The sequence below is a fragment of the Rhizoctonia solani genome, chromosome 2, assembly GCF_016906535.1.
Source record: "Rhizoctonia solani chromosome 2, complete sequence".
Lineage (NCBI taxonomy): Eukaryota > Fungi > Basidiomycota > Agaricomycetes > Cantharellales > Ceratobasidiaceae > Rhizoctonia > Rhizoctonia solani.
In genome coordinates this window covers 648436-662640 of record NC_057371.1, presented here as the reverse complement: position 1 = coordinate 662640, position 14205 = coordinate 648436, and the positions used below count along the sequence as shown (strand labels likewise).

Below are 14205 nucleotides of genomic sequence, written 5' to 3'. Positions count from 1 at the left end.
TTAAGTAGGTTCGTACGACTCGAGGACCTTGGACCTAGAGTCGATTCCATTCTCAAAAACGTACACACCGCCATGTCCGACCAGTTACCCAAGACGACCACCACTCTATTGCGAACTCGGAATATCCTGGAGTCACCAGTACTACGCTTCCCCAGAGAGATCCTATTGAGATTTTTATGCTTCGTTTTTGATTACAAGCAAGGCCCGCAAGTACACATATCGATGAAGGATAGCGTGCATCACTATATGCTCGCCTGTATACATTGTGTGGCGTCTGTTCTGCATGGAGAGACATTGTGATGACTAGAGGAGTGCTATGGTCGGTGCTACCTCTGGGCTCACGCCAAGATACCTGGAATCCGGAGGCCTTTTACCGGAGTCTCCAAAGGGCAGGAGCGAGCCGATTGCACCTGGCGGCACATGACGATGGTACTGAGCATTGGAAGGACGCCTTTATGCAACTTATGTCGGAGCATGGACCTCGGTTCCGGACAGTGAACCTTTTCAGCAACGACCTTAAGCGAGTCAGAGGTTTTGTTCGTACGCTGCTGAACCACGTCGCCACTGGGCCATTGTCCGAGTTATCGATTAAGACTCGGCCCAAACTTGAATATCATCCTCTGTATGAACTTGATGATGATCGGGAGGGCGAAAGAGACTTGGACGGCTATATCTTTCCCGGAAACCCTCGTCAACATTCCACAGTTATTCGCGTTTTGGAGTCCCTCACTGCATTTCGTATTAGTGGTGTTCGAGTTAACTGGAACAACGTGTCATTCTCATCTAGGCTTGTTGAGCTTCAGATATGGAATATCACACTCGGTTACGATAACACTATTGTTACCTTTCTACAGTCCCTCTCTTCCGCCCCTGAGCCACGGGATTTGCACATTATTAGAGTCCATACTTTTCGCGATCAAAGTGCTCCAATCAAAACTGATGCGCTTGCACCCATCGTCTTTCCCACACTGAAGACGCTTTTTCTCCAGGGGTTGTACTTCAATAGTTTCAAGTTAATATCTGCCCTGATTGCCCCTGGTCAATATCGTGTAACCTTACAGTTTGACTACAGGTTTGCGAGGATAAGGAAGCCAGGAAGGGAGATACATCCCTGCATTTATGATCGTGAATACATGGGTGACGATGACCGTGTTGAAGCTTTTGACGTTGCCGAGCTGTCAGCCGCTCTAGGGCGAGTTCAGGCTGACACGTTAAGACTAGAAGGGGGGTTTCATCTGAGGAAAGCCCTACTTCGGAGAGTTCTCCGCGGATTACCGGGTCTCAAAACGCTGGTCTTATATGATTGGGTATTCGACGCGAATGATCACTATCGGAGCCCAGACGACTTTTGGAGAGACTCCCCGCGGAGTTCCTTACCCGACGACAAGATTCCGGCGCTTGAAAACTTGATCTTGGTCTCTTGCGAGGTATATCTTCAAAGCATTAGCTCTTTCCTGAATATGGTATCTAGCCACCCGCTTCGACGGATCAACTTCTTCAACACGTATGTTGGGGATCGGAACGACGAGAGGTACAATCACCTGTATATCGCCGACTCGCAGCGGTCTGGAAAAATTGTGAAGATGATAGAATGGCTGAGAGATAAGATACCAGAGGTTAGAATGGTTGATGACCACAGTATTTTACATGCTACATACTATTACCGGAGAGAATGGGAGCTGTGGTAGCCAAGCAAGATTCTTGGTACATGATGATGAATTCAATGAAATTAGTTTCTAGCTATTTTTCTATCGTTTTCTATCTTCTATGCCGTACGGTTTAATCAATTAACGAATACTCTTATCGATTTTTCAGTTGACTAGCCGCACTTTAACTGGATGAATGAAATTTATCGCCAGATGTCTCAAATCTGTTTTTACACTCCATAATAAGGCTCTGATTGTCCCATAGATCGGGCACGAGTCATCCAAATATATTCACCCTCTAATAATTGCCATTAGCCATTTGCATAAAATGAATCATCAAGACCGAAACGCATATACTCAACAGTTCCCGTCCGCGCATAGACGCTGACCGGCGTATGTCAGCTTCCAGTCCATTCCAGCACCTTCTTCACCGAACCACCCGCCGGGCGCTTAACAGATATACCTATTTTTCCTCTCCATCTCCCCACCACTCACTCCGTATCCGAAAGCGATGGCAGGCAACAAGAAGAAAAAGTCTGGTGCAGCGTACGTACGAGTTGACAAATCGAAACCAGGGTCAAGGGACTGATGAGCAGATTTTAAACCCTAGTCGCAAGAAGCAAGCTGCTGCCGCGAGTGCGACTACAACTGGTGCGACAGAGGAGCCGATTGTTATTCCCGACGACGAGATGGAGAGCTCTTCAGATACGGATACCGGTCCTGACCAGTTAGATCTGGCGGCGCAGGCAGAGATCATCAAGGAGCGGGGGAACGATCAGTTTCGAAAGGGTCAATATGAGAGCGCGATCGAGAGCTATTCAAAGGCTATTAGTGCGTATACCACTCTGCTATTGGTACTGTTGTTCATGCATAGGATGAGCAGGTATGAATCCCAACGAACCGAGTTACCTAACCAACCGTGCCGCATCGTATATGGCGCTCAAAAAGTTCAGCCAAGCGCTATCCGACTGCCAAACAGCAGCGTCTCTACAGTCTGCGAATCCAGTACCCAAGACACTGCTCCGTCTTGCCCGATTCACCTTGCGCTCGGAGATGTTCCCGCATGTCTGGCTGCCCTTCGAGATTTGCCGATTCGACGCCGGGGGTCCAGGATGTGCGAAAGCGGGCAGAGGGGTTGGAATTGCATCTCAAGAGATTCAAGGATGCCAAGGACAAGAACGAATGGGGTGCTGCTCGATTGGCGCTCGAGCAAGCTGTCGAGGCTGTGGAAGGCGACGTGCCCGTTCAATGGAGGTGCTGGCGAGTCGAGTGCGAAGTCGCACGTGGTAGCTGGACTGGTGCTCAGAATGCCGTCAGGTACGTCTCACGCGATCAAATTTACTATATAGCTCATCTATCTCTACAATTTGAATTATCACAGTGACGCCTTGCGGTTGGCGCCGAATTCGTCAGAAGTTCTCACTCTACGAGGCTTGATTCTGTTCTTGACGAATCAAATACCAAAAGCCATTCAGCATGCGCAACAGGCTTTGCGCCTGGACCCGGATTGTACTCCTGCGCGTCAGCTGCTTCGACGAGCCAAGGAAGTCGAGCGAGTCAAGGAAGAGGGTAACACGTTCTTCAAGGCGGGTCGATTGGGCGAAGCCGTTGAGAGATATGGTGAAGCACTCGAGGTAATTGGTCAGGCGCAGAGTGAAGGTGGAGGAGGCATCTGAGGGCTATATTATTGAGTAATCGGGCAACAGCTCAGTTCAAGGTGCATTTTTTTATCCCCCCTTTGTCTGTGTGCTAATTGGTACTTGTAGTTGAAACAACTTGAACCAGCGTTGGAGGATACCAATGCATCTCTTGCGCTGAATCCTGATTCGTACAAGGCCCTACGGACGCGCGCGAGGATCCATCTTGAATTGGAACATTATGAGGATGCTGTTCGTGATTTCAAAGCTGCTCAGGAGTCTGCAGAGAGCGACGGTGCAGCGGGAGGAGAAGTCCGGTCAATCGCAGAAGAGGTCAGGAAGGCCGAGGTATTACTAAAGAGGAGCAAGACCAAGGACTACTACAAGATCCTAAGTGCGTGTGTATTTCCTATAACCTCTACTCGTGACTAATCGATTGGCAGACGTCGCGCGAGACTGCTCAGACCCGGAAATCAAAAAAGCATACCGACGAGAAAGTCTGATTCACCACCCCGACAAGGTAAGTTGTCCATACTCCCTCTTCAGCCTTCTTGGCTAATGATTACCGCTAGGGCGGAGACGAAGAAAAATTCAAAATACTCACCGAAGCATATACCGTTCTCTCTGATCCACAGAGACGAAGGCGCTACGATATGGGTGTAGATGAAGACGGCGAATCAGCTGGCGGCGGAATGGGCGGAATGGGCGACCCGATGATGGGTATGCAGATGAACCTCGCCGAGATGTTGGCCCAGATGCAAGGCGGCGGACGGGGCGGGTTCGGTGGGTTCAGCGGGTTTGGAGGCGGCGGCGGGTTCCCAGGGGGCGGCGGTGGAGGGTTCCCGGGCGGGGACATACGCATGGGTTTGGATTTTAGATTCCCCGTGTGTTTTTATATAGTCAGCTGTGCTAGTCTATTCTTTGTAGCGAATTTAGATTTTTTATTCCGTGATTTGGTTAAGTAAGCGTAATTATTGGGGAAACAATTAGATTGTGGCGGTGTTGGATGATCCGCTCTTGGAAGACCACGATCTTATCCCTTGCGCCGAGCTCGCCTGGATTGATATAATTGAAAGTTAGACTAGGTAATATGGCGACGACAGCTGCTCCTCTTGCATCTCTTAATTCGCTGGGCTCGAACACTCGATCACCGTCTGCTGGACCAAGCAAGTATCGGGGAGCCGTTGTAGAAGTACTTGCCTACTCTCCTCGAGTTCCTACTTATCAATAAAATAAACCAATTGCAGGACTTACAACTCCCACCCGCGTTTGCTCTTTCTCGCAGCGAACATGTTGTCAAGGCCATCGAACTAGCGTACGATCGTGACTTTTCGTACATTCCGTGAGTCCTACCCAATTTATTCACAAGAGATGGCCAAGACTGAATCGATGGGTTGGGTTCCTAGAGTACTAGACTCGAGGAGAAAGCCCGTAGGATACATCAACGTTGCGGATTTGAAAACCAAGTGGGAGGCAGGGAGCGCCAATCCTGTGAGTTCCTAGATCTGCCCTGCTTTATCATACTGATTTATTAAATGAATCTCCCCTCCTCCCCCAAAGTCGGATTTAATCTCGAATTATATGACTAAATTTGCACGTGGGACTGGAGTGGAGTACACTGTGATTACGCCCGAGACGCCGTTGGAGGAGCTCGAGGCGTTTTTGGAGACTACGGATTTTGCGATCGGTGGGTCTCTTTTCGTAATATACAAAGCACGGAGCCTAAACGGAAAGGGAGGATATAGTTACAGACTGGAATCGCAAATTTGTGTTGGGTGTGGCGACCAAGGATGACTTGTCGGTGCGTCTCCCGGCGTCGAGAATACAGATGATCAAAGTTGAACTGACTCGCATGGATTGCAATTGTAGAATTTTGTAACGAGACGTGGAGCATGAAACGAGTGTTTCTAGATTTGGGATTAATTCGATTGCACGAGATGTTTGCTTAGATTCGCTTCATGTTCGGATGATTGAGGATACAAATGTTGGTTGTCAGATGGGATTACATAATAACTTGAGGCGTCCTCACGACGACGACGGGCTCTGACGACTTTTCCTCTCCCCTTTGTGTTGACCCCGATCTGTTTGTATAGACACATTGCATTTTCTGGTTACTTGTTTACTTGACTACCTAATACTTCGAAATGAGCACGTACGCACAGATGGCGGCTGAGCACTTTGTCGGGTGAGCAGAGGCATATCTTTATCGGGAGTGGACTGACGAGATGTGTCGTGTATTGCGTACAATACTATTCAACGGGACGCGTGTTCGATGCTATATGTTGCTGGTGCAGCGAGTGGGCCGTAGTTCCGCCAGCACCACCGTCTCCCCCCGTATCGCCTGGAATCCACACCCCCTCGTCACCGAATACTGTGCTCGTTCCCGTCTTCTCTCCCCCAACGCCGGCCCCTTCTCCCCGTCCAGACTCGCACAAACAACACCAAGCACCGATCTCATTCAACCGCGACGTCCTGCCGTACTTCTACCTCCTCTCTCCCTCCCAGCGGCGGGAATTCGTCACGCAGCTTATCCAAGCATGCGACGTCGACCAGCTCGTGCACGCAAACGCCCTTATTCAGCCGAGACTCAAGCGAGACTTTTTGCGCGAACTTCCGCTCGAGGTCTCGCTCTACGTGCTTAGTCTCATAGGCGATGCCAAGACACTCGCTAGGGCCGCTCAGGTCAGCCGTTTCTGGAATGCGCTTGTTGCCGACGAGTGGACCTGGAAGGTCCTCTGCGACCAGGCCGGCTATGGTAGTCCCAAGTCCGGTCCTGGTATGGGTCCTGTGCCGAGGTATGATGAACTTGTGAGAGGGATGAGGAGACTGTCGATTACTACCACTGCCCCCGGATCCGGCCCATCGTCCGATATGCCTTGCTATCCATTCCCGGCTTCATCAATACCCAGACAGCTTACGCACCAGTATCATTACAAATTGGCCTATCTTACTGCTCGCAATTGGCTAAAGGGCGGTCGGATCCTTCGGGCGCACAATTCTTCAGACGATGGGGTCGTTACGTCTGTCGCGATGGATGACGAATGGATCGTTGTTGGTTTGGCAAACCACCGGATCCACGTATTCTCCTCCCGAACCGGTCGGCTCGTCCGAACACTTGTAGGGCATACGCTTGGCGTGTGGACGCTCGGTCTTGTCAGTCGAGGTGGTGTTTTGAAAACGGCGGAAGGAGAGGAAGAACGAACGCCCGAGCAAGTTGCGTGTGATGCCCAGGTCACGCCCGGTCGCTTTTGGGAGGGTGTTCGACAGAGAACACGGAGAGTCGAACAAACGGTCAGCCAGATGCGTCGAATGCTTCGGCTGGGTGGGGTCAGAATGGAGCGATTGTTGTTTCGGGAGGGTGCGATCGGGAAGTAAGAGTATGGGATCTTACAACTGGGTTAGTCTCTTCTTGCTCCCTCACTGTATTTCAACTTAGCTCTTTGCGTTATTATGTAGCAACTGCCTGCATGTCCTTAAAGGACATACATCCACCATTCGATGCCTTAAAGTCCTCGACTCACGCCCGATCGCTGTCTCTGGTTCTCGAGATACCACTGTTCGAGTCTGGGATATTGCGCGGGCAGGGAAGTTCATGTTCTCCAGGGACATACAGATTCGGTCCGATGCTTGGAGGTTGCAGGCAAATTGGCCGTAAGCGGCAGTTATGACGCAACTTGTCGGGTACGTCTTGTTTTCCCTTTCTTTTTGTCTTTCGAGAACGGGACTAACGAAAAGGAAAAAGTTGTGGGATGTTGATTCCGGAGAATGTTTACGAGTTCAGGGGCCATTATCATGAAGTCTATTCAGTTGCCTTTGATGGCGAGTTGTTGGCCACTGGTTCTTTGGATTCGCATGTCCGGATATGGAGTGCTTCTACAGGGTAAATCCCCCGCTTCCCCATTCTCATTTACCCCACTTACCTTAATTGGCAGAGATTGTATCGCCCTTTTGCAAGGACACACATCCCTCGTGGGCCAAATCCAACTGCTCGGCAACATTCTCGTCACAGGCGGCTCAGACGGTCGAGTGATCGTCTATGACACTGCCACGCTCGAAACTGTTCATAGGATCAGTGCGCACGATAACAGTGTCACTTGCTTACAGTTTGACGAACGGTATATGGTTAGCGGAGGGAGCGATGGATCGGTCAAGATGGTTAGTTTCTCTCTTTCTTTTTGCTACTTCTTTCTCCCAGATGGGAAAGTATTCCTTTTTTTAGAATAGAGCTGACATGTTTGGAATAGTATGACATGAAGACTGGCCAGTTTGTACGTGAGATGACGACTCCGTGCGAGGCGGTTTGGCGCGTCAGCTTCAGAGACGATAAATGTGTTATGATGTGTCGTCGGTCTGGTCGGACGGTGATGGAAATTTGGACGTTTAGGCCGACGGACGAGGAGATGTGATGTGGTGGTCGGTGCTTGGATGAGAAAGTGTGTAGAAAAGGTGGGGGTAGGGGCACGGTCAGAGGGGGAGGAGGGGAGGTGGTTATCAGCAGGAGAACAAAAGCGCGAGTATTCCGCCGACGACCAGGTCTACTTGACCTTGATAGAGGACAATAGACTCGAACCCGACGATTTTCATGATTTGACCTATGATCTATGATCCACGTTTGAACAGTTTCTTAAAAAAAAACTCTAAATTACGATTTGTACCCTTTTTTCTCTCTTTTTTCCTTACCTACTCACATACCGCATCTATCCCACAACCCCCATACACATACCATTTGCATATTACGTACATCTCGCAGCTATGGATTCTTTTGCTCGTGTCGCCTCGTACCGTTGTCTTTTTGTTACGATTGTTAGTGCTATCGATTTAAAATAGTTTTTTCCCTTTCAAATTCTTTTTGGGGGTTGATTGTGAGACACGCGAGCCGATTCTGCCGGTTTCAGAAGTTCCGGCTATATTACTCGATTTATTCTACTACTCTCGAGGTAAAATTCTTGTTAAACTATAGACCCACGTGTATAGCTCATCGTGCTAGTCCCCTCAGGCTGACTACTACTACGCAGCCAAGGGAACCTCTCATGCATTGTATCGCGCAGTCACCACATAGGCAATCCCGCCCTAGATCATCCCGAGCGCGTATCGCTCATCCAGATAAGAGATAACAAACATACTGATTCGATTTCCCCAACCGCAATTCAAGAAAGGCACGAAATATTAACTGTCCTATACACTGTGTCCCAAAAAAGTGCAATACATGGGCATGGATGGCGCCAATCGGATAGAGCTACGCGAATTGGTAAATTAATGATTAGCGCTGTCAACTTGAGCTTGACGTCAATACTCTTGCCACACCATCCTTGAGATACTGCCCAGCCCACTCCGGCGCCATGTCTTCGGTACTCGCCATGGGGAATGCTAGGGGGCGAAGAGAAGGAAAAATCCTAGTCATCAACCCTAATTCGTCCCAAAGCATGACCGAATCACTCGTGACCATGTTCCAGACTTGGCCTCCCCCTGCACACGTTACCTTGTCCTTCTTCACCGGCCCCCCAGAATGCCCCAAATCTATTGATGATGAGGAAGGATGTCATGCCTCGGCAAGGGTCTGCTTATCACAGCTGCTTCCTAGTCTTCATGCGCAAGAATACGATGGCTATCTCGTTGCTTGCTACAGCGAGCACCCGCTCCCTCGGCTTCTCCGCGAGGCATCTCAAGGCAAGGTCCCAACTCTGGGCATCTTTGAGGCCTCGGTCCTGTACTCTCTAGCCCACACGACTCCGTCGGACAAGTTCGGTATCATCACCACTGGCCAAGTCTGGGAAACGCTCTTGACCAACGCCCTCGCCAATTTCTTGGGTGCACGCGACTCGACAAGGTTTGCTGGTGTCATGTCCACGGGGTACACTGCAATCGAGCTTCATCAGGTGCCTCAGGCCGAGGTGTATCGCAAGATAGGTCAGGCGGCCAAGGTACTTGTTCAGGACCGGGGCGCGAGCGCTATTTGCCTTGGTTGTGCGGGGATGGTAGGGATGGAAGAAGCTATCACGCAAGCTCTTGGCGAGAAGCTGGCCGAAAAGGTTCTGATCGTTGATGGAGTCAAGGCCGGGGTGCTTTTGCTTAGTAGTATGGTTTGATAAGCATACGGCAGTGGCCTTGTGGTGTCATGCAGGGATGGTGAGAAAGAGGTAAACTTGGATTTCTTAATATTACCGGCATTCGACTGACGTTGTTAAAGATTTCAAATCCCCCAAAATTATCGTGGTTCCGGATGGACCCAACAAGGCGAGGGGATATCGCTGAAGCATCGGTCCTTACTGGTGCTTGGATGAGACGAGCGATGCCGACACGTGTCAATTAACGACTGAATCATGAATAAACCTAAGCGATTTGGTAACTCATTCTGAATCACCGGACTACGTAAAACATATGCTGTGCTAATCCCGGACTACGTAGTTTGGCCTGAACCTGAAACCAGGTCTCTAGTCGTAAGCAGATCGCAAGGCTTGATTGGCTAGAAAGCGAAGTATCTAAGCGAACGTCTCTCCCCCACTCTCCAATGAATTACCCCTGAGCGCCTGTAAAATCAAGCTAGACGCGGGGCACGCGTATACCGGAGGCATTTTGTAATTCGAATTCAGTGCCTTTCATTTTCGGTCAAGGTCGAGATGAACAAGTCGCTCGCCCATCCACTGGGACTCAGAAAATAAGACAATAATGGGTGAAGTCATATATTTATAGCGAATGACCTGGCGGTCATGAGTTCAGTGTCGCCTCTCCTCCCTGGCAATCTTTTCTCATGTCGCTCAAGAATAGTTTACACGGCATTCCTGGAGTGAAGCATGAATCGTATGTTTCGCGCATGGTTTGGTCCAAGTATGTGCACTAACCAGCGCTTACAGACCTAAACCACCCGCATCTGGAGAAACCAACCCCGGAGGCACCACCGCGCCTGCGGGAAATGGTATAAACTACTCTTTTCCAGCCGTCTCTACGCATTCTAAAACCAACCGCCCCAGCTTAGCCTCAACTCCTGCTTCACGATAGCCACGTGGCCGAGAACATCTGAGCTTGAACGGGATGAGACCAGATATAATATCACGTATCGGGTGTCTCCCACCTTACTGGTACCCCTACCGGTGTTCTCGAACCGCGTGGCTCACCAAGGTCTCCAAATTCGTTTGATGAGTTGTCTGTTATGATGTAACGTCCAACGACGCCCATCCATTTTTTAATTGTATAAAATGAAGTGCTAGTGTAACTCTGGGTTCTGGCGGGTTGGTGTATTTGTAGTTAGAAACAAGTGTTCTTGTCGTGTGTGGTTGAATGGAAAGGTTAAATGTGCATCGTTGTTGTTGGTAGTAAATTTTGAGATCGGATAGTCTTTGTCGACCGTTCATTGCCAGGAATTCAGTATCGAAAGAGCCAGCGCGGATGAGTCTATATGCGCATAAAAAATGATGGAATTGACACTATACCTGCAGGAATGGTATAAAAGTGAAGGTATGCAACTTATCATATTTCCAAAAAAAGAATCAGCCGTAATAAATACGTAGGCTGGCGACCCATTCCTGAACCAACTTGCCCGAACGATCTCTCTACTACCAACTGTTCACCCCGATGCACCCATTTCGCTCCCAATATTAGTTGTTTTTATACCTCTTTCATCCTCAGCTCTAGTATTATTCGTAGTCATTTTATTGTGCTCGAGATATAAGATGGGTATAAGTCTTCCGAATATTACTCTGTGGATATCTCCCAGAGTGCTATTAGGAGTACTGGTTGGTACGAATTTAATTTACAATTCTCCTAAGCCCGCGGAGAAAATAGTTTTGTAGTGCTTATATGGTTAGTCCACTTCCATTTTCGGACAGCTCCCCTGTGTCTCACCCTTGATCTACATTCACACTCAGCAACTCTTTCGTCCTTCCGTGTTGACCATCATTTTCAGCATGAGATCTCTACCCCTGTAACTCTTCCCATAGAAGGTTATCATACAAGGCTGCATACTACCCCATCCCAGTCTCGAGGTACGATCCCCATATGCTGAGCTTCCTGCTCTCCCATATGCGCACGGAGTCCCAGTTCCCTTCGTGCTTATCATTGTATCTCTCGCCTCTGCATGCCTATCTCACTTTCTATGGGCTACTATTGGCTCAAGGCACACTGCCTATTCAGCTGAGGCTCGTGGCCCAATAACGGAAGTATATCTCGGCAATGCGTCAACCCCTATCCAGCATCGAACATCGAACATCGGCCATAGCAGTACCCAATCTTGACCACCACCTGGCATCTCGAACAAGCAAGCGTATCAGTGAACATGTGTGCTCTCAGCATCTACCGGACTCCAATGCATTCGGAGCTGGGATGGTACAGTGCGGCGGTGGTGATATGTGTGGTCTCTATGGCTGCGTGGTATACTCCTGGCGGAAGCAAGGTCGCAGAGTGGGTGTGGAATGGAGTCGAAGTCTACTGTGAGATGCTAGCGGTGCTCACGGAGTCAGTGGCGACGGTGTTTACGTTCAGCGGCACCGGCAGTCATACCATCCCAGGCGCATACCCTCTGGATGCCCAAGTCGAAGAGTGGGTGGACATCAAAGCACACATATCTCAAAGTGCAAATATCTTTCTTACCGATGACAATAACACAATTCCAGGGTGAGTAGCATTTGTATAAGCGCAACGAGCCAGACTAATGGGATAGTAGCGCCAGCAGCAGGCCACAATCTCGTTATCAACACGCCAAGCAAACCAATTACACCATCCCTACTGGCCGGCATGTCCGACTCCCAAATGGGAGCTTGGATAGGTGAGAGCCTCCTACTCTAGTTCCGCTAGAACAGAACTGACCAAACAGATGTACTGTATATCTCAGACCCAAGGCCCCAGCTAACAATAAGACCACCCAAGTAGATCGAACTTCAATTACTACCGTCAGTCTCATTTCGGCATCTCGCTCCAGCAGTAAATCGCATCGGGTTCGCAAGTACGCCAAGATGCAGACTCTTAAGCTTCCTGGAAAGCCACCTCGACCTATCCATCCGCCCACCGAGTGAGTTGTTGCTAAATCATCTTATTTGTATTATTTATGACCTTTGACTTACACCAAAACACTACCAGAAATGAGCTATTGATTCAGCAAGCTAAAGAAGAAGTAACTATTGAAATATTTCAACGCGACAAGTATTGCGTAAGAGAGCTAGCCGGCAGCGGCATATTCGTTCATACACCTACAACCAGAACCAGGAACGAGCCAGGAGTCTTGCAGTACTGTCATACAGTGCATCAAGCCCGGCGAGAAACTGCGATCGGGCCTATGAGTGGATTGAGGAAAAATAGACAAATGGAAATCCCGACCATCAAAATTAGCGAACCGAGCGATACCTCTGCAGACTTTACTGAGGTGAGAGCTCGTAAGAAACCCGGATTTATGACCACTGATTTAGCCTGTCGAGAACAGAATGAATCCGGTAGCCCCTACATCCCACCCAAAGTACTTTTTAAAGCAATACCTAAATCATCATCACCCCCAGTCTTCATATCTACGTCAACCTCTATCCCTGACACTTACGACAAACCGGTCCTATACCACACACCCTTCAACAAATCTACTCCAAGACGTAACACCAAGGATGAGGATACAACACGAGTCCAGCAAGGCCAGTACTCAGCAAAAAACAGAGCAAGTATGTCTGAGTGGCTCGCAACTATTAGTGCCGGTAGCAACCCCCTAGTGGCTGAGCATGTGGCGAAGAAAGCCGGGCCGATGCTCCGCGCGTCACTAATCCTCTCACCTCCCTTCGCCCTTCCCCCCTCTCCTACCTATTCGACTTCATCTTCTGACTCATCTGGACCTGGTACTCCAATCGATGGCTTTTCTCTTTCGCCAAACGTACTTGAGAAGTCTCAGGTTATGGAAGGGCCTGGCGACCGCCGATGGCGTGCGAGGTGCAACTACCTTGGAGACGGGTATGATATCGTAGTCGCGCCTGTCATTCCCGAGGAGTTGCACACCGATGAGATTGGGGTTGCTTGTTGAGCGACGCCCATTTTACAATCAAATGCATGCACACATTCCTCCTATTACGCATCATTTTTCATCAACCACTTTTTCTGCCTGATTCGTTTTGGTCTCGGTCCGGTCTCTTTTAGGTCTTGTTTCCTAATTTCCAAGAAAAACCAAGAAGAAATCCTTTTTTTTTTTAAAAAAAAAAAAAAAAACTGTTGTGACATTTTTCTTTGCTCATTTCACTTTACCGGTTTTAATCTATGCCTTGGTCTCCCTTTGCCCATTTTCTTTCAGTACCCTATTATTCCTGACCTCTGAAATTGATGATCGATTACCTCACGGTGGTGCTAATGCCGGCGGGTGCTCGGTAAGCTTCTTATTTTCGAGATTCGGTTAACTCTGATTGAAGACTTTATTGGAATCTTCAGGCTACATGCGTCGAATCTTATCCTAAAGCGCAAATCTGGTACTTGGTCTCGTCATATGCGTCTCGACCTTGCCTTTCCCGAAAGTATCCCATTTCACCGTCACCCGGTTATCTCCCATTTGTTCCATATTCCACATCCTTAAATTACCTTTCTCTGACTCTTGGTTGGTATTTTTTAATTAGTTTTAGTTGTGTGGTATTGACTTGACTCACAGACTCTTTTACAATGTGTAAGACACCACAAGCACCCGATCAAGTACAGAAACCGTCGGGTAGTTTTGTATCCAGAACTTCTATTAGTGAGTAGTAGTGATCCTGATTAGATCTACTACTGACTTACTGAGGTAAACCCAGTCGATAACCAAGCGCTCTTGTTTCTATGCTCGAAACTAGGAGTACTCAAGGTGTCAACTATACACATATAAGTCAGTAAATTACTTTATTAGTGCTAAAAACAGTATTAAATAAATCGTGTAAAGAATGTATCTGGGAATCTTTCCTAACCGTACCCTTGTGCCGAAGCATCCCAACCGTCTC

At 48.8% G+C, this 14205-nt stretch overlaps 5 protein-coding genes across 5 annotated transcripts; all 5 read left to right on the top strand.

Moving 5' to 3' along the window:
- Positions 1-299: 299 nt before the first annotated feature.
- On the top strand, positions 300-1688 carry RhiXN_04809 (mRNA-capping enzyme; the record flags this gene model as incomplete). The annotated part of the gene is made up of 1 exon (XM_043324625.1): positions 300-1688. One exon carries the CDS (start codon positions 300-302, stop codon positions 1686-1688), a length of 1389 nt encoding a protein of 462 aa, XP_043177044.1.
- Positions 1689-2157: 469 nt separating this feature from the next.
- On the top strand, positions 2158-7689 carry RhiXN_04808 (F-box/WD repeat-containing protein pof7; the record flags this gene model as incomplete). Its single annotated transcript, XM_043324624.1, has 20 exons — positions 2158-2192; positions 2257-2477; positions 2530-2711; positions 2758-2963; positions 3028-3280; positions 3413-3677; positions 3727-3803; positions 3856-4167; positions 4220-4244; positions 4369-4475; positions 4531-4625; positions 4690-4774; positions 4844-4970; positions 5029-5084; positions 5446-5468; positions 5578-6574; positions 6720-6934; positions 7026-7163; positions 7216-7438; positions 7528-7689. 20 exons carry the CDS (start codon positions 2158-2160, stop codon positions 7687-7689), a joined length of 3804 nt encoding a protein of 1267 aa, XP_043177043.1.
- Positions 7690-8622: 933 nt separating this feature from the next.
- Positions 8623-9369, top strand: RhiXN_04807 (uncharacterized protein; the record flags this gene model as incomplete). Its single annotated transcript, XM_043324623.1, has 1 exon — positions 8623-9369. The coding sequence occupies one exon, from the start codon at positions 8623-8625 to the stop codon at positions 9367-9369; it is 747 nt and encodes a 248-aa protein (XP_043177042.1).
- Positions 9370-10031: 662 nt separating this feature from the next.
- RhiXN_04806 (uncharacterized protein) lies at positions 10032-10279 on the top strand (the record flags this gene model as incomplete). Its single annotated transcript, XM_043324622.1, has 2 exons — positions 10032-10081; positions 10135-10279. 2 exons carry the CDS (start codon positions 10032-10034, stop codon positions 10277-10279), a joined length of 195 nt encoding a protein of 64 aa, XP_043177041.1.
- A 1273-nt stretch (positions 10280-11552) lies between these two features.
- RhiXN_04805 (uncharacterized protein) lies at positions 11553-13271 on the top strand (the record flags this gene model as incomplete). Its single annotated transcript, XM_043324621.1, has 5 exons — positions 11553-11890; positions 11940-12041; positions 12108-12284; positions 12353-12635; positions 12693-13271. 5 exons carry the CDS (start codon positions 11553-11555, stop codon positions 13269-13271), a joined length of 1479 nt encoding a protein of 492 aa, XP_043177040.1.
- Between the last annotated feature and the right edge of the window lie 934 nt (positions 13272-14205).